The sequence below is a fragment of the Microcebus murinus genome, chromosome 7 (assembly GCF_040939455.1).
Source record: "Microcebus murinus isolate Inina chromosome 7, M.murinus_Inina_mat1.0, whole genome shotgun sequence".
NCBI lineage: Eukaryota > Metazoa > Chordata > Mammalia > Primates > Cheirogaleidae > Microcebus > Microcebus murinus.
Window position 1 is genome coordinate 69701484 of NC_134110.1, and position 20873 is coordinate 69722356.

The window sequence follows — 20873 nt, forward strand, 5'->3', positions numbered from 1 at the left end:
AAATTTGAAGAAGAGTAGAGTCTGTAAGACTAAAGGCAAAAAAAAAACAAAAACAAACAAACAAAAAAAACCCATAGTCTAGTTCATAAAGTTTTCTCCCCTGGGGTAAGGGGTTAACAATCTTGAAACACCTATACATGTGTACTGGAATTGCAAAATTAAGTAAATGGATGGTGGATGGTGGGAGCCAGGTTTTCACCGTGGGAGTAGGAGGTTATAGACAAACGAGGCAAGAAGGCCAGAATGATCACTGTGGCAATAAATTCGAGTTAGAGACATCAGTATGAACTCATGTTTAGATTAATATAGGTATAGAGGGATATATATGGAAATACATATAGATATGATTACATGCTTTAATATACACACACATATTTCCTTGCTGTGTCACCTGAAAGGCCCTAGAAGCAACAACATCCCAGTAGCAATGAGCACACCTAGCACCCAGATCTTGATTTCTAATATGTTTCTCCAAGAAAAGGCACCAGAGGTCCTCAGAGAAATGGCAGATTCTAGCACTGGGGAAGGGCATGTGCAACATAAGCCTGGACCAGCTCGTAATGCCAGAAAGTAAGGAAGTGTTAAATAAATGAATGAATAAATAAGGATGTCAAGGACAGGCATGGAGTCAGTTGAAAGAGCTCTTAATGCCCAAAGCTGGGATAGTTTAAAAAACAGGAATGAGGCAGCAGTCGTGTCCCACTCCACCCCTCAACCCTTCATCTAAGTAATTACCTCTTGGAGCTGCTTGCAATGTGGACTCTAGACTGACTGACACCACAAATAGCTATAAATTAACAGTGCCACATCCTGGACACCATAACTTACACCGTTTAGTTAAACAATGTATAACCAATCATTAACCCATGTTTGGGCAGACCAGTGAGAATTCTTGACAAAAGAGCTTTGTATTGGCCCAATTCTTTTCCCCTTTCTGCCTTTAAGAACATGCTTGTAACAAAGACCAAATGGAGCTCATATTCAAGGTTACTTGGCTCTGAGGCTTCCAGGAAGTTGTCCCCACCTTGCTCAAGTAAATTCTTCTTGAAATTAGAAAAAAAAACAAAAAACCCTCAGAATAAATAAAGTAGTATTGAATTGCACACAAAGAATAAAACAAATATCCTAGAGTCCATACTAAGATAAAGGATTAAATAAATAAATGTGTGAGAAGAGGCAAATCTCCTGTGCAAAATTCCAGTAATTTATGCAAATACTCTGTGTGGACTATGCATATTGACTTATATCCAAAGAATACAGTATGGCAAAAGGGAAAATTGAGTAACTTTACAGTGGAGAAACCTGACAAACACTACCTCAGCCAGGTGATCAAGTTAACACCAACAACTTCAAGCAGAATTCAAGAGAGAAATAATTAGAAAACATTCCATAAAGATGGAACAACGTGAGCCTAAGGCAGGGCAGCATGGGATGTGTTCAGAGGACACAGAGTTGCTAGCCTACAAGGAGCGAAATTAGCCACAAGGGAGCCATAGGAAAGCACCAGAATACAAAGCACCGTAAAAGTAGTGAAAGGGGAGTTTTGCAGGAGTGAGTGACATCACTTTTCCATACATTTATTAAACACCTAATTTTGCCAAGAACTATGCTGCACGCTGGCTCAGACCTCAGAGCTGTGTTTTGGTAGGATTGATCTGATGATAGAATGTGGAACAAATGGCCAACAAATGGCCAGACGGTTAGTATAAAGGAAGAGCTAAAGAAAAAAGAACCGAGGCACCTCAACTAGATGGAGCAGGAATGGAGAGCAGAGGGAGGAGCCAAGTATAGGATGGCTCGGTTGGTAAACAAATCTGTGTTTAGGAAACAAACACAGTTGACTTTTTATTTAGTTTTGTTTATTGTGGGATATATGGGAGATTCACTGGACTTAAGAATCATTTTTATTTGGAATTACATAGTTGAAGGTGGCAACGCAATCTTTTTGGTTCTCAGACTGTTCAAGAGAAAACTAGCCTCTGCTGCAAGATGCAATGGGAGTCGGAACTGTGAGGGATGGGCAGTTGGACTCCTCTCCCTTCATTCTGCCCCAGTTAAAGAAAACAAAGTTGTAAAATGGACGATTGGAAGCATGACGCTATTAAGAGACACAGGGGAGTAAGGAGTTGTAGGAATAGCTGTACTTTTATTTTTTATCAGGAGTGGGGTTAATTGTAAGAAGAGGTGGGAGATTTTATTGAGTAGGTCTTCACATTGGACCTGAGTGGATCTAACAAAATACATGACCAAATTAGAAAAGTATAAGTTTTATAACTCCTTGCTTACTAAGAACAGTGTTACAGTTTAAACAGATATAGATGCATTCCCTTTCTTCTAGTATAGAGGATTGGAAGGGAAAGTGGTAAGTCTGAAAAGGTAAAACAATGAAAGAAAAAAACTCTATTTAATTTTGGTTATTTAACATAGCGATGCCACTAACATTTAACTGACCTTTATCCTCTTCCATTTAATCAATTCACACGTATTAAGTACCAGCTGCTGGAATTATAGAGACAAATAGTCTCTGTTCTATGGAGACTCTCAGTCTAGAAAAGAAGGTGAATGTGAAAAAACATTTCCTGGCAGAGTGAGAAGGCCTGTAACACAGGACATGAGCAATGTCTCATGGGAGCATATAGGAGGAATAGCGGATAACCACGTCCAGAGATACCAGGGAAGGTTTTCCTGAGATGACGATGCTTCAGCTAAACCTTGAAGGACAAGGAGCCATACAAGTGGCATGAGAAAGGGCCTTATAAGCCTAGCGAATGGCAGGTACACAGTTAAGAAGCCAAGAGCATTGTCCCACCACATGACACATGCCCAGTGCACAGGTTGCTGCTTTTATTGAAGAGGTAAAATACGGAAAAGAGCTAGCTCAAAGCCCGGCCCTAGAAATGGCTGGATTAAGTTCCCTTGCTTCCTTTCCCAATATTATCTTAGAAACCTGTGTAGCACGGCAGTTAAAAGAGTGTATACTAGAATCCACTGCCTACTCTGCTAATTCCTAATTACAAGATTCTAAATAAGTCACTTTTCCTTTCAGTATCTTCATCTGCATAATGGGGAAAATAATATTACTTATTTCATAAAATGTCAGTGAGGATTGAATATGTGAATACATGCAGTAAGCTTAGAACAGAGCTTGGCATATAGTAGGATAATAAATATTTTTTACATGAGGATTCTTTTTATAATTTTAAGAATATTATAATTCTAATTTTATTGTTTATTACTTCTTAGCTTTGCCAGGTACAAACACAGCTGGAAAGGTTTAGATTAAACAGAGTGATGACTTCCTGACCATAGTGGTTGTAAAATAGTGAAACATTATCAAAATAGATTTTAGATTGTCCTCCTGCATTGCAAAAGAATGAAGTCGATGATTTTTCTGGAAAGAGTAAGTGTGATGTGTTGAATAGGCAGGTTAACCTAGTTTACATCCTAAGTCTTTCTATATTCCTGAACTTCTTAGTACACTCAAAAATGTTTAGTATAAAACCAAAAGTAAGTGAAGCATCTCCTATTTAGGTCTACAGTTGTTTTTTTATCATCCTTGAAGATGTAAGACCACATGTTTCCAGAATGCACTGGTGCAATAATACGAGGCTTTGTCACTAAACACCACACCTCTTGTCATCCTGCGCTTGTGCAACTGTCAAACAAAGGAGTCGTATATCCCAATGTCCTCCAGGGAAGAAATCCTGTCCTGTGGTTGCTTCAGAAAAGTAGAGCTTGGGAAAATTTCCAGAGGTAAATGGTCAGGGGACAATCCCAGAACCCCCTCAGTTCTTGGAAAAAGGAATGGGCAAAGTGCCCATCATGGAGAATAATAAAAGCTACAGGGAGAAGAGAGCAATGGTTTTAAAAGTGCATTGAATTTTATTGAGTGTTTGTTTCCCCAACAGAATGCTCATTGATACTGGCATTTTAAAAGGTTCCACATTGCCTTGAAATTAACACGTCATTGCTGTGAGTGTGCAAGCAATTCTTCCCCTGGCTGCTACTGTTTTTTGCCTAGAAAAGTTTTCTTTTTTCTTTTTCTGAAAAGTATTACTAATAACACAAACTTTCTCCAGTTCCACTGAAAGATTTTCTCTGCAAAATAAGACATTTAAGGCCTATTAGAAATAAATGGTAGAACTGGAAACAAAAAGATTATCACACTAGTCAGTTCAGTTACTGCATTAGGAACAATCAGAAACTGCATGAGTTCTAATCACAGGAGTTCCTACTGTTGCAAAACCATTACAATAAAACTAGAAAATCAACAACAATAAAGTTGTGCTGAGTGAAAGAAACCAAATCCTCCAAAAGAGGGGAACAGTGAATCTATTTTTATCAAACTCTAGAAAATGCAAACTAATTTACAGTGACAGAAAGCAGATGAGTAGTTGCCATGGGTGGGGGGAGCATTGTCTAAAGAAGTAGGAGGCAGGAATTATTAATACAAATGGTCAAAGAAAACTTCAGTGGAATGACAAATATTTTCATTGTCTTGATGGTGGGTTCATGGATATAAACATATGTCAAACTCATCAAGTTATACATTCTAAATATGTAGAATTTATTGCATGGAAATTATACCTCAATAAAGGTATTTTTATAATAAAAGGCCCACAATCTAACACACAACACAGAAACATATCACATTACATTACTGTGGTTGTATAAGTGTACTTAATTTACATAATACTAGCAATATAAATCAAATGGTAAGGGAAGAGACTGAACTAATTTATTTTGCCTGAATGACAATGAGCAAGAGATGTTTGAATGTACTTATGTTTATGACACAAACATATACAGCTTACCTAAAAGGTAATCCATCCACTACAAGACCATTATTCTGACAAAGGTAGCCTGTGGTAATAAATGTGCCGGTCTCAGTGGAAGAAAGATGAAATATACAAAAAGTGAACAATCATAGTAAGGTAGAATTTATAGCAATACACTGTTATTTACACTCTGATAGTTAGAATTATGCCCTTTTCCCCCCAAAAGTTTATGAAACATTCACAAAAATTGATCATATAATACATTACAAGGAAAACATTAGTAAATTAGGTAACGTATAAATATTACAAACAATACTCCCTGACCACATGCTCTCATACTAGAAATTACTGACAAAACTGAAAAGCAAAAGGTCCATCCTCCTAAAAATTAAAAATTCTTCTCTTAAACAATCATTGAGTAAAAAAGGAAATGCAACTAAAATCACAGAATTTCTAAAAAATACTGATAGCAAAACACTATAATCAGAATCAACAGAATGCATTTCAAGCAATAAGCATAGGAAATGCATATCACTAAATACTTGTATAAGTATTTTATTTCAATAAAAATTGAAAAGTTATAATTAAATTAATTAAATTAAATTAATTATTTTAATTTAATTTGAATTAAATTAATTGATTTGATTAATTAAATGTCCAGCTGAAAAAATATAAAAAGAGCAACAAATAAAAAAATAGCAACTGGAAAGAAATAATAAAGGTAAAAGCAGAGGTAGAAATAGGAAAAAAATTAGACCATTATATCAAAATCCTAGTTTTTTAAAAAAAGAATTAATAAGATAGACAAACACTAGCCAACTTGATTTAAAAAAAGGAAAAAAGCACAAATATATAAAAATAGAAAATATCAAAGGGGAAAAAAATAAAACAATAATTTTAAAAATCATGAGATTTCTTTAAAGATCTACATGCAAATAAATTTGAAAAGCTAGACAAAAATAACAATTTTCTAATACAGATCAGCAAATTTGACTACACTTGAGACAGAATGCTCAAACTGATCGGTTTTTATAGAAGAAATTGGAAAACATTATCAAGAAATTACCCCACCAAAGAGCACCAGGCAACAGATGATTTTAAAGAGGGAGCCTACAAAATCTTCAAAACTGGATGCTCTAAAAGTGTTATACACGCTTAACAGCATTCGGAAGAAAGTAAAACATTGGCACTTAGACTCGATAAAGACAACACAAAAATAAAACTATCTCAAATACCACTGAAGAAAAATGATGCTAATGTACTAAATCAAAAATTAAGAAACAGAATCTAACACCATATTAAGAATAAAATGTACCATGACCAAATGGGATTTATTCTCACAATTTAAGGTTAGTTCAATATTAGGAAATCTATCAATATGATATACCATATAATAGTTTTAAGACAAAAAAAAACACATAAGATGATCTCTATATACTTAAAAAGCCTTCAGAAATATTTAATATTTTTTCCCAATTGCTATTAAGAACACAAAAATATAACACAATAATTTCTTAACATGACAAAATATATAAATTTTATTTTTAAGGCCAGCATTATAATTCATGCAGCTGTTAAGGAGCTTTTTTTTTTTTTTGAGACAGAGTCTCGCTTGTTGTCCAGGCTAGAGTGAGTGCCGTGGCATCAGCCTAGCTCACAGCAACCTCAAACTCCTGGGCTCAAGCAATCCTCCTGCCTCAGCCTCCCGAGTAGCTGGGACTACAGGCATGTGCCACTATGCCCGGCTAATTTTTATATATGTTAGTTGGCCAATTAATTTCTTTCTATTTATAGTAGAGACGGGGTCTTGCTCTAGCTCAGGCTGGTTTCGAACTCCTGACCTTGAGCAATCCGCCCGCCTCGGCCTCCCAGAGTGCTAGGATTACAGGCGTGAGCCACCACGCCCGGCTGTGTTAAGGAGCTTTTAAGTAAGCTCAAAAAAGGGCAAGAATGCCTACTACTTTTACTATTATTTAACATTATAATAAAGGTTTCACCTAATGCAATTAGATAAAATAAGTCACCAGTCATATGAATTTGGAAAGAAGTAAAAATATCTCTAAAAGAATACTAGCAAATCAATGAATAATAAAAACAATCCAATTAATAAAAGAATTCAGTAAGGTATTAGGATGTAAAATTAACATAGAAAAATTAATATCTTTGATAGACACAAACCATAATCAGCCTAACCAACCAGAGGACATAATGGTAACAAAACCCCCTTTTTTAATAGTAACAAAGAAGATTAAATCCTCAGAAATAAACTTGACAGAAATGTGCGAAACATTTCTGTCTTACACATTCCTCTTACACAGAAATGTGTAAGAGGAAAATTTTAAAACATTATTGTATTTCAAGACACAAAATTAGACTTGAACAAAAGGAAAGGCATGCCCTATTCTTGGATAGGACGACTCAACATCATAAAGATGTCAATTTAACACAACCCCAATAAAAATATCAACAAGCTTTTTTATGGAGCTAGGCAAGTTGATGCTAAAGTTCATAAGGAGAAACAAAAATGAAGGAATAACCATGAACACACAAAGAAATTAAAACTGCAAGGACAGACTAGTTCTACCAGACATTAAACCATTCTATTAAGTCTCCATAAAACAGGGTGCTGCTGTCACAAGAATTTATGTATAGACAATAGAATAGAAATCACCAAAATAGATCAAAACACATATGGAAATGATAAAGTGCATCTTAAGTCATAGAAGCAAAGCTGGGCTTTTTAGAAAATGTTGCTGGCACAACTAGGCAGCCACTTAGAAAAAAATAAAATTAGATCCATACCTCACACCATACACAAGCATAAACCACACTGATCAGGAAACTAAATATGAAAAAGAAAAACATAAAATACCTTAAATAATAGAAGTACTAGAAAAATAATATGGGTGAATTCCTCTATAATCTCAGTGTAGGGAAAAGTTCTATAACACTGACTCAAAATTCACAGTCAATAAAACAAATGTTTGATAACTTTGTCTATGTAATTTTTACAAATCTGCACAGTAAAATAAAATCAATGAAGAACTGCCAAATTAAAAGGAAACATTTGCAACATATATCACAAATAAAGTACTAATATATGAAGAACTCAGAATTTGAGGGGAAAAGATCTAAAACTCTGATGAAAAAATGAGAAAGATGTGAACACACAATTTACAACATGGGTACAAAATGATCTTAAACATATGAAAAGATGTTGAATCTCATCCAAAATTTAAGAAAATCAAATTATCCTTGAAAACTATTTCTCACCTAATTGGCTAAAGTTAAAAAGTCTGAGAGCACATTCTTTTGGAGGGGCTGAGGACACTCGTATACACTGAGACAGGAATATAAACTGCTACAATCCCTTTGGAAGGGAATTTGACAATATCTAACAACACTACATTTATTTTTGTTCTGCATTTATTTTTTGATCCAGCAATCCAATTCTAGGAATTCACCTTGAACAGACACTACTAACAAAATGAAAATACATAGATACATATATAGTGGTATTGTTTACAATTCCATATATTGGAATCAACCTAAGTGTTGGAAAAAAAATAGGAGATATGTGGAATAAACTATATCTTACTTATACAGTTGAGTACTGTAGAGCAATAAAAAAATCATCAGGAATATTTCTATGAGCTGACATGGAGTGAATTCCAGGATATATTATTAGTAAAGAAAGCAAAGTAGGCCGGGCGCGGTGGCTCACGCCTGCAATCCTAGCACTCTGGGAGGCCGAGGCGGGCAGATTACTCGAGGTCAGGAATTCAAAACCAGCCTGAGCAACAGCGAGACCCGGTCTCCACTATAAATAGAAATTAATTGGCCAACTAATACATATAGAAAAAATTAGCCGGGCATGGTGGCGCATGCCTGTAGTCCCAGCTACTCGGGAGGCTGAGGCAGCAGGATTGCTCCAGCCCAGGAGTTTGAGGTTGCTGTGAGCTAGGCTGACACCACGGCACTCACTCTAGCCTGGGCAACAAAGCAAGACTCTGTCTCAAAAAAATAAAAATAAAAATAAAAGAAAGCAAAGTATAAAAGAATACTACCTTTCACATAAGAAGGGCAAATAAGAAAATATACAGGTTATCTTTTTATTTTGCAAAAGAAACATAAGAAGTAGAAACCAGTGAGACAAGTTTCCTATAGAGGGTGAGAGAACACAGTGGAAAGGATGAGGAAAACAGGGGTGGGAATGGTGGGGAAAGTGACAGTTCTGAGTGTGCATTTTTTTTACAATCCCCTTTTGTTATAATAATAATTAAAAGCCACAAACGTCAGACTCAATTAATTTTTAAAAATTATGAAATTATTACCTGGCTTCATGTCTGCTATTTCTTGGTTTTCAGATTTCTGAATACATAATTCATTTTTTTTTAATTCGACTAGTTTTCTGAGAATCTACCATGGACAGAGTTCTATGGTAGCTATAATGAAGACTTTTAAATAGGTTAAGATACTATAATTACCCCCAAGAATTGTGTTCTCTAAAGAATGTCTTACATAGAAAAGAAAACAAACTAAAATATTATAGACATACAAAAACTTGGAAGAAAAGCAAAAACAGGCAAATAGCAAAATAAAATCAGAAATTTCATATGAAGACAGTTTACTATGTACCCCTTAATTTCATTCCAATTCTTCTATTGTTTTGTGCATACTTGCTTCTAAAACTTACATAAGACAAGTCAAAATTAAAAAATAGACATACTAGAATAATTAAATTAATGTTAAGGAATGTAAGTCAAGTAAAGAAGTGGAGAGAGAGAATTGCATGTGGGAAGAATTAGACAAATAAAAACTACAATTTAGGGGGAAAAAAACTTACTTGTGAACTACCAGAAGAGGGGACAAAAAGGAAATACACTGACAAGTCACAGAGCCCTTGTTATCTAATAAAAGAAAGCAGACTACCTTATCAACTTGAATGTGTTGCCAGACCCCAAAGCCCCTCAAGAACCTCCTATGACTTGCTATGATATAAGAAGCCATAAATGTCTTCACAGTGTAAGCCTTTGATACCAAGGTTCTCTGTTACTTGCAGCTAAAAGCATTTCTAACTGTGAATCAGATGTAATTGTTTCAGACACCTTAACAATATAATCGTATTAACCTGAGTAATTCTATCAGTTTGATTTTCAGAGGGGGAAAAAAACTTGAAAATGAATAATGTACAGGCAAAAGCAAAACAAAACACAAATAAGTAAAATAAGGCAAACAAACAAACATCCCCTGTATTTATAAAAACTGGGTACCTTGATTCAGTGGATTTCACACGTGAAGGAAAAAAACACAACATGACTGGGGGCTGGATCCAAAAGATCCAAAAGACTCTACGTTTCTAGTTGACAATGGACAGATGAGATTGGGGGTCAAATAAAGTCCAGCCATCTGTTTAAAAATTGGCTAAAACGTAAGTCACATATCCAGGACCAGAGCAAAAGAGGAAGAAAAGCAGATGTTTGATGAAGTTATAAGAGAAAACATGCAACTCTCTGGATCAGATTTTACATGTAATAAAAGGTCATGAAAATGAAATTATTTTTATTATCTTTAATAATATCCTGCTTTACTCTCATAATTCTAGGGAATTTCATTCCGGGAAATGAGATATTTATTTTTTATGTTGTTAGAATCCTGGCTTTTACTTTTATATTTGATCATTTAAGTTCTTAATCCAAATATGCTAGAAAATAACAAAATATCTGATGATGGTTTTAAACTTATGAAAAATGGTTAAAATGAAACTAAGCAGAAGGTTGCTGGGTCTTATTGTTAATTATGTGAACTTTTAGATGTTTTTTAAAAATACTAATATATACCTAGAACTACTTGTTCCATGCTTTATAAGAGAAAGTCCAAACCTAATAAAATTCATAAATTCAAATAGAGGTATGAATGGAAAATAACAGTGCATAAAAATGACGCGATATTATCATGGCTGTGTTAATACAGAGATTTTTATTTTAAACGAATAGAAATTAAGGAAACTTTTTACCAAAATCTAAGGCAACAATGTTTTATCCAGCAGTTCACATGGCTGAGTATTTCTGATATGGAGACAGAGGACAGGCATCTCGGCAGGCCTCACATGGGCCAAGCAAAGCAGAAAAAGCTACTAAGGCTGCCAGTGCTAGTATCAAAATATGCTGGCCTCATTCTTGCTTGAAAAAATACAGCAAAGTTTACAGGGCACCCGGAAACTAGTTCTCCTTTCATGGCAGCACAGACATGAGCCACTGAAAACCCTGATCGGCCCTCTAATCCAATCATTCTCCTAGGCAAAGTTGTCACTCAACAGCCTGTTTCTCTCAAGAACTGTGAAGACATGAGTTCTTATTCTGTCTCACGTCCTTGATTCTTCAGTTCTTTTTACACAGCTAGTAGGCAATGCAACTCTAGGAATTTTAATATTTCTTTCCTTCACGGTCACATCTTTACTCCTACCATCCAATTCCAGGCAGTCAACTGTTTTTCTCCCCTCTTGGCATTTACCTGATTCTTGACTTTGTAAATAATGTGACACTGTGAGCTTCTGCCAACCTGTAACACAACCACTCAGGAAGTTTTTGCACACATAATCCAGTTTACAACGATAGAGTGAGCAGACATGGATATGTCAAAAAGGCAATTGCACGTCTTAACACTCAATGTCTTTCTACATTCATTTTATAGTCACTTCCAAATTATCTAATTTTGACCTCTGATTTGAAACATCCAGTGAGGTATTCTGATACTTTGAAGAAATAGGAAGACTACAGAGAACTTGGCAGCAGTTCTCTGCCCTTACAGTGACAATCTCATCGCTGTGTGAACACAAGGGCTGCCTCATTGCCTTACAAGGAAGCTCATTCCATTTTGCAAACCCATTTTTCAGAAACCATGTTCTTAAAAGGCCAAACACTGCTTCTCTGTAACTTCAATGTGTTGATTCTAATGCATACATTCAACCAGCATGTATAGCGCAACTACTCTAGGTAGTAGACAGTATTTCCATTAAAGACAAAACACATTGGCCCCTTATTCATCTGGAGGGTCAAACCTGCAAACAAGAATAAAAACAAAGCACCAATTGCATTTCCTTTTCTCTGTTTCTCTTCCTTTATTTCCCCGTCTCAGTATTCTTTACCTGAATCACACCTGCCAAGAAAGAGACTGCTGCAGCAACACCGATCCTTTGCATCTCGAAGTCAGATAAGCCCAGCACGCTTGCGTTACCCTCCGTGGAGAGGTTCTGGGCGCTCTGAGGGACAAGCCGTTCCACGGCGTTGGCCGATATTAAGGATGTCAAGGCAAAGGTGCCTGAAAGGAGGAATGAGGTGAATCTTCTGTTAGCAACTCAGTTAAAATACTTAATAAAAATTGTGGGACTCCACCATTAAAGTTGAAAACCACATTGTAAAACCAAACAGACCTATTAGAAACGCTCTCCTCTGTACCCCCGACTTCTCCACTCTTTACCCCACTCCCTGGAAGAAACAGAAACTTACCTCTATATATGAATATTCATTAAACATCACACCATACCCATCTACTTGCTATTCCCTCCTGGGTCATACATTTCCCTATAGCTCTGCAGACTGGCACAGAGAATGTCCCAGGAGAAGGAATTAAGGTTATGGCCTGGACTCGAATCCAATCCTGTGACCTAAAGTACATTACTGTGGGTCAGAGTTGGCTCATCCATAAAATGGGGGTAATAATACCTATGTTTCAGTGTTTAGAGGAAATACAAATGAGATGATGACTAGGAGCTCAGTGAGCTCAGTGGTTAAATGTAAGTTCTTTGCCTGGAATGCTGGCTCCTCTGATTCACCTGGGCAAACCCTACTTGTCTTACAAGGTCTGGCTCAATTCCCACATCTGACAAGGATCCATCCCAGATCCTCTTGACCAGCTTAATTTTTCTACCTTCTGTGATCTCATAGCAGAGTGTACCTTTCTAATTTATAACAACATGCCATGGCCCATAAAGTGACCAAACATAATGTTTCTGCCAACTGTTGTTAGATAAGGATCAGTGACATTTCCCAAAAAGGTCATGGCCTCGCACATATGCAGGACAATTTTCAGTGTGTTCTTGTCTTCCTGCCAAGAGTTCTGAAGGCTCCCATCCTGGCACAGGGTGCTTAAGAATGCAGCCATGTGAACATGGCAATGCTGATGCTCACAGAGAGGGCTCAGCAAATTTGGGTTACAGAAACAAACTGAAGCATCATGCAAATATTCCCCCTGACTCATGACTTAAAGCTCTTACTTTGCTTCAGGTCACAAATGAGACTTTGTGAAAAGGACCTGTGCAAAATGTAGACATCCCAACACAAAGCATGCAGCAGCCTAGGGCAAGAGAAACATAAGTCAAACAGAAAATGATCTCAATGGAAACTCAACACAGACAACACAGATAAGAGAGGCAGTATGTGCTCTGAATTTGGACCCAAATGGTGGTTGTAGCCTTCAGCAAACCTGGCCTCAAACCCCAGAACTGCCACCTCAATCTTTTTATCTATAAAAAGATAGCATTTCTCACCCAATGGGGTTGTCATGAGGCTAAAATGAGATAATGTAATATAGCACATAGCACAGTAGATAGCATGTAGTTAGCACATGATAAATGGTAGCTATTTGTATAATTCTTAGCAAGACTAAGGTCAGAATGCTCTGTTGTGGTCTGTTATTCTATGCCCTTCTCTGTTCCATTGAGTCAGCAATACATAAATACATAGAGCAAACTGAATAACATTTTCTTAGTGAGCTAAGTAATTCTCAATAAATCATCAATAAATATGAATCATCCTAAAGTACTACATTAAGAATACATCAAGAAACTAATATATTTGATAGTTAGAAACTATTCTGGCAATACCAACTAAGGAACATTCCATAGAATCTGGTTTTGATAAGATGTACTTCTCAGAGTATGTTACAATAGGATACTCCTAAGATCAAATCTTACTTCTGACAATAAAGGAGTGTGTCTTTTGGTCTTCAAATCCTAGAGCACAGAGCAAAGTGTTTTGTACAAAAGCCTCTGAACAAATGACTACAGACTTAAAACAAAAATCTAAATGAATTAATTTTTTATTTTAGACCTGTCTTTCCTGGGATTTGTTGGAAGACAGGAGGGAATTGAATGGAAGGAGAGAAAGGGCTATCTAAAAGGGGGAAGGAAAGTGAGCCTCACCTATGTGTGAGTCATAGCTCAAGAACATTTCCAAAGACAGACCTTGCCAGCAGTGGATATGGGCATACCCACCACGCCAAGGTGGATATGGGAGCATGGGCTCCTTAGCAACAATGCCACTTTGCAGTTTCTGAAGCAGTGGAGGACAGGCAAGGGCACTGCGGCTGCTGGTGAGCGTGGGAGGATGCTGTGGATGACATTCTACCTTCTCTGTCTTGTAGGTCTCACCTTGTCTTTACCCCCTCCCTACTACTTCTCTACTCGTGCCCTCATTCTCTCAACTTCTTATTCTGGTTATGCTTTAAGCCTACTGCTGTTACCTCTGAAATACCACTACACCCATCTGGTAGCTCAACAGCACCGTGGGTCACAGGTCTCATAGAAAGTGAATATGGGCCCCAGAATTAGGCAGACCCAAGTTCAAATCCCAGTTCTGCTTAATATAAGCCTGTGATCTTGAAACTCTCTAAACTTCCTTATTTGTAAGGTGATGATAAAATATCCAGTTACAAATTTGGGTATAGAATAAATGAGATTTCATATACAAAAAAAAAAAAAAACCCACAAACACAAGTCCTACCATATTGTCTGTCTTTAATAAATAATTCTTTGTTTATTTTCTTTTCTTCTGAAGAGTACCCTATACAGTCTCCCTAATATTTTCTCTAAATTGCTGAACAAACTTCGCTTTTTAAAAATTTCTCTACTTTAAAAGATAAGTATATCCTACGAATTGTCACACACTGGTTACCTTTGACAATTCTGTCTCCATTGGATTAATATCCAGGTTTCTGTCCTTTTCCTTTTGATTCTAAGACATGTTCTGTGCAAGTCACAGAAAGTAATCTACTGACTTATTCTTTTTTTGAAAAAATATATTTTGAATTAAAATAAGAAAATACACATTGTTGAACAAAATAGCCTATTCTGTGTCTTTGTACTCTGGGCTTATGGATTATTTACTTTTACTGGTGCCTATAACATAATTTAACGCTGCGTTCAGCAAGTTAGTAATGCATTTTGACCCACCTAAGTTGGAGGTAAAACCCCAGATAAAGTGATTTTTCTTCATGAAAATAACATTGATCTCTTAATAATAAAATAGAAGTGGGAATGCCTCTACACAATATATATACCAAAATAAAATGATTTAAAAGAGAAATATGTTCTGTATATTAATGGCTTACAGGAACTTTTTGTTGAGATTCAATTGGATCCTATGTTCAAGATCATAGGAAAGTCAAAAAAATAATTAGCTTATATTATATGTTTCTGCTGACATGTAGATAGATAGATATAGTAACATGAGGAAAAAGGATCATTTTTTTAGTGATTCTAATGAATTCTAATTGTTGAAATAAAAAAGAAATAAGGTCCAGCTGTCTCTGTCCCTTGATATACAAATGAAGAAATAAAAATGCTTTTACCATTTATCACGTGACTATATTACTATAGTTAAGACTCTAAGTTACATGTATTTTGAAATGATTTATTATTTACCAAGTAGACTACAAGGTTCCTATAGATGTTCATAATTTGTTAAATAATTTGTTAAATACACTGTCTTATATAAATGGTAATTTCAAAATCATGAAACCAGTAAAATATTTACTGTAATCCTTAGGACATCAAATGTTTCATATAAGTGTGCATTGTGGTATGTGTATCAAATTGTGTATTTTTGATTTCTTAGAGTAATTAGGGTCTATAGGGCAGACTTGATTTGCCTTTTTTTTTTTTTTTTTTTTTTTTGAGACAGAGTCTCGCTTATTGACCAGGCTAGAGTGAGTGCCGTGGCGTCAGCCTAGCTCACAGCAACCTCAAACTCCTGGGCTCAAGCAATCCTTCTGCCTCAGCCTCCCGAGTAGCTGGGACTACAGGCATGCGCCACCATGCCCGGCTAATTTTATATATATATTAGTTGGCCAATTAATTTCTTTCTATTTATAGTAGAGACGGGGGTCTCGCTCTTGCTCAGGCTGGTTTTGAACTCCTGACCTCGAGCAATCCGCCCGCCCCAGCCTCCCAGAGTGCTAGGATTACAGGCGTGAGCCACCGCGCCCGGCTGATTTGCCTTTTTTAAATCTAGTGTTTAACAAGGAAATGTTTTTGTGGTCAGCACTAAAACAATCTGCTTTTTCTTGCTAAGAATATATTTAAATGTTTTAAAAAATGAAAATAAATTGTTAGGAAATTAGGGAGCAAGATAATTTAAAAATAATAGGCTTGGCCTGGCGTGGTGGTTCACGCCTGTAATCCTAGCACTTTAGGATGCCAAGGTGGGAAGATCGCTCTAGGTCAGGAGTTCGAGACCAGCCTGAGCAAGAACAACCCCATCTCTACTAAAAAATAGAAATAAATTAGCTGGGAAACTAAAAAAAATATAGGAAAAATTAGTTGGGCTTGGCGCCGCATGCCTGTAGTCCCAGCTACTTGAGAGGCTGAGGCAGAAGGATCGCTTGAGCCCAGGAGTTTGAGGTTGCTGTGAGCTAGGCTGACGCCACGGCACTCTAGCCTGGGCAACAGAGTGAGACTCTGTCTCCAAAATAAAAAATAGGCTTCAAGAACTGCTAAATTATTATTGGGCTCTTCCCCTTTTGAATCAGTACAAAATAAAAGCTCATTTTTGAACAGCCAGTTGTAAAGAAGAAAAGCTTGAGCTTTACATTTGGCCACTGAGTTAATCCATGCACTATGACATTAACCTGTGAGATCACGGAAACCTGAATTTTCGGGGTTTTTTTCCCACGTAAAATGTACGGATAATAATGACTATTTAAAAGGGTTGTATTCGTATAAAATAATATAATATATGTAAAGTTCTTTATAAGGCACCTAATCAGTAGTATATCCATGGTTCTCAAACTTTTATGTACATACACATATACACGTAAACATAGAAATACATATATAACATATAAATAACTATAATATATAACAAATATAACACATATATAAATAAAACCTGGAGATCTTGTAAAAAAGTTGATTCTGATTCAGTAGATCTGGGTTGGAAACCAAGATTTTTTTCACTTCTAACAACTTTCCAAGTAGCACTGACCCTGCTGGTTCACGAGCCACTGTTTAGGCGGCAATGTTATAAATGACGGATAACTGGTGATCCTTCCGTGATGACACGCTTAACTGATTTAAAAAGCCAAAAGTGCATAAATAAAACGTTATTTTATGAGAAAATGTATGTACCCATGCAATAGGCAGAATTATGACCTCTGAAATATGTCCACGTCTTAATCCCCAGAACCTATAAATATGTTAAGCTATATGGCAAGAGGGAATTAACATTGCAGATGAAATTAATGTTGCTAATCGGCTGACCTTAAAATAGGAGCCCATCCTGGCTTATCCAGGTGTGTCTAATGTAATCACAAGGGTCCTTTAAAAATGAAAAGTGGAGGCAAACGATCAGAGTCAGAGAGAGATTTGAAGATGCTACACTGCTGGCTTTCAAGATGTTGAAAGGGCCATGAGCTAAGGAATGCAGGAAGCCTCTAGTTTAACAAGCGCCTTCAAACTACGGCCCTCGGGCCACATGCGGGTGTTTTTGCCCATTTGTTTTTTACTTCAAAATAAAATATGTGCAGTGCGCATAGGAATTTGTTCATAGTTTTTTTTTAAAACTATAGTCTGGTCCTCCAATGGTCTGAGGGACAGTGAACTGGCCCCCTGTTTAAAAAGTTTGAGGACTCCTACGCTAGGAAAGTCAAGAAAAGGAATCCTCCCCTAGAGCCTCCAAAAAAGGAAAACATGCTTACGGATACCTCCACTTTAACCCTGTGAGAAACATTTCAGACTTCCGAGCTCCAGAACTGTGGAATAATATACCTTTATCTTGTTTTAAGCCAGATAATTTGTTTGCTAATTTGTTACAGCAGCAACAGGAAACTAATACAATCATTAACACAAACTGACCACTGAAGAAATGTTTGCAAAATGCTATTACTTAGAGGCTGAGATCTTACAATCATAAAATAAATAGAAATGCCTCTGTGAATATTTCTAGTTAAAAGTATTTTTATTATTATTACCTTAATATTTAAGATTAATGTATCATTTTATAATAATAATAGCTAACTTTATTAAATCTTATTATGTAGTAAGTACTAAACACCAATTATCTAGTTCTCCCTATTATCATATGAAATTTTAGGGGTCATTTTACTACCAAGAAAGCAGCAATTCAAGCTTTAAAATTTTGCCCAGGACCATGCAGATAGTGAGCAAGAAATGAGACATATACCTAGGTTTATCTAACACCAAAACCAAGCCTGCTCTATTATCAGAATATTTGTGACCCTTCACATTTTATTCAGTAATGCAGAGCTAGGCATGGTAAGAAATATATTAATACTAATTAAAGGGCATTATAGAATCTAGCCTGGGATAAGCCTAAAAGATCATTTAATCCAAATACCAAAAACATGTAAGGATTTTTCAATATTTGAGTAACTATTTTATATAGTCGATTTTTATTCTTCCAGGTGCTTATGATGACTCATCTCATTATAAATTCAGAAAATTCCCCATTTTTTAAAATCTTTTTGCAACTTAAAAATGCAAAGAATCTTTAGCAATTATCTTGATTATATAGTAAGATAGCAATAAATCACAGTGCATATTGCCTGTCTGGTGCACAAGAAATTAAGTGCCTTGCCCTAACAATTGCTGAGGTTTTCCGTAGTTAAAGTTAGAACTGCTTTGGAAATTTAGTCAGTAATAATAATTGCCCTGAGTACCATTCATTAGCAACATGAGTAGAAACATAGATAGGAATTATTACCTGTGGCAACATGACGTCCCCTTCCAAATATGGCGTAAATGATGGCAGGAAACAGAGACCCATATAAACCAAACACTGGGTGCACAGATGAGAGCATAGCAAAGGCCAACCCTGTGAAGAAGACTAGGGTAATTAGGACCATAGTATAACCCCAAGATACAGTCCATTACACAATAGAAAGGGTATTGGTTTATTTGCAGACAAAATGAACCATACTTTAATTATTCGACTTGCTCATTATAAACTAGTATTATTGTCCTAAATAGGAGAAAATTCATTCATTAGTTCATATTTATATGTTAGTTCCAAAAATCATCATTTTGGGGCTACTACGCTTTCCTTGGATCGTAAAAATTTCTGCAAGAAAAAAGTGGTTAACAGTGTCCTTCTGAAAGTAGGTTTCATAGTATCACAGCAAAATATCTCTAGGCTCACTTAGATTTTAGAAGCATTTTCACATGTATCATTTTATTTGCACAATAGCATCTGTGACAAATTAGAAGGCTGACATGGAATGGAGACTAGAGCTGGGACTTTGTCTTGCAACACATACCCAAAGTTGGCTGGTTGGCTGGCTGGCTGGCCAGCCTAAGATTGGGTACCCCAGTGGCAGGGTGAATGAATAAACCCATGTGCTTTCCACTAACTGGACCCTAACCTATATTTCAAGTGTGGTTTCTAACAGTGGGAAAAAAATCAACTTTGGGTGGCCACTCTGCGAGAGAAGGAAGAGCACGATGGTCAACTAGAACACTCCAATAATCATCCCCTTACAGGAATGCCAAATTGAGCAACTATCCATGCAAGAAAGTATCTTCATAAGAACCAAAAATCAGGTGAGTGATTGTAAGACCTGGTGTTAGCATTATATCAAGATAAAATAGCACTGAAGAAGGTACAAAAGAGAGTCTTTCACTGCCAACACAACCTTTCTCCCATCCCTCAACAATGCCACGCCACTGCCAGGTTGAAATAGAATCTCTGTGCTTGGGGGAAGGAAAGTGAAGTGATTGTGGGACTTTGTGTTAGAACTCAGGGCCACAGTGTCATAGGGGAATACAATACACGGCAGAATTTTCCCAGTGCTCACAGAGGGAGCATTTCAATTAGCCCTGGCCAGAGGGAACTCCTCTGCCCCAGCAGTAGAAACCTGAGTCCCAACTAGCTCCACCCCTGGCTGACAAAAAGCAGCCTGGGCCCTGGAATAAACTTGTAAGGCAGTCAGGCCACAAAGGCTGTAGTCCTTGGGCAACTCCTGAGGCTTTGTTGGGCTTGAAGCCAGTGGACATGTGGTGCACGTGACCCTGTGAGACAACTGTGGTACAGCCAAGCAAATGCCTACATTGATCCTGACCCAGTGCCAGGCAGTGCAGCTCAGGGAGACTCTTCTTCCACTTAGGGAAAGGAAAGAGAAAAGTACAGAGAACTTTGTCTTGCAAGTTGAGTACCAACTCAGCCACAGTAAAATAAAGTACCAAACAGACTCCTGAGTCCCCTGAGTCTAGTCCTTAGCTCCTGGATAGCATTTCTGGACCCACCCTGGGCCAGAAGAAAACATGCTTCCCTGAAGAGAAGGACCTAGTTCCAGCAGGATTCACTACCTGCTGACTATAAAGCCCTTGGACCTTGAATGAACATCAGCGGTAGCCAAGCCGTAGTTACCACAGGACTTGGGAAAGACTGGGTTGGCTTTGGGTGTGACACAGTGCAGTCCCAGCTGGGGTGACCAAGAGGAAGTGCTCATGTCACTCCTCCCCCAAATCTAGCAGCCCAGCATGAAAAGTGAGACTCCTCTTGTTTGAGCAAAAGTGAAGGAAGAGAGTGAGAGACTTTCCTTGATAATCTAAGAAATTCTCTGATGACTTACCCAAGTCCACCAAAGCTGTAGCACCAGGAGCCTGAGTTACAGTGTTACTGGGCTGGGGCACCCCCTAGTGCTGATACAGCTGGAGTGACCAGAGACTCAGATCACAACACTCAATTCCCTTAGAATACCTGGAAAGCCTTCTCAAGAAAGATGGGTCCAAATAAATCATCTTGACTGTGAAGATTAGAATAACTAATTAACTCTTCAATCCTAGACATCAACGAACAT

At 37.0% G+C, this 20873-nt stretch overlaps 1 protein-coding gene across 2 annotated transcripts in view; it reads right to left on the bottom strand.

The window, feature by feature from the left end:
• Nucleotides 1-20873, bottom strand: part of SLC26A7 (solute carrier family 26 member 7) — a 136865-nt gene that overhangs the window by 75746 nt on the left and 40246 nt on the right. For both annotated transcript variants that reach the window (XM_076005167.1, XM_012749624.3), the window contains exons 3-4: nt 18779-18889; nt 11926-12098 (exon numbers count right to left, since the gene is read on the bottom strand). In XM_076005167.1, the coding sequence (XP_075861282.1) occupies nt 11926-12098; nt 18779-18889 (284 nt within the window). The remainder of the gene's footprint in view (nt 1-11925; nt 12099-18778; nt 18890-20873) is intronic.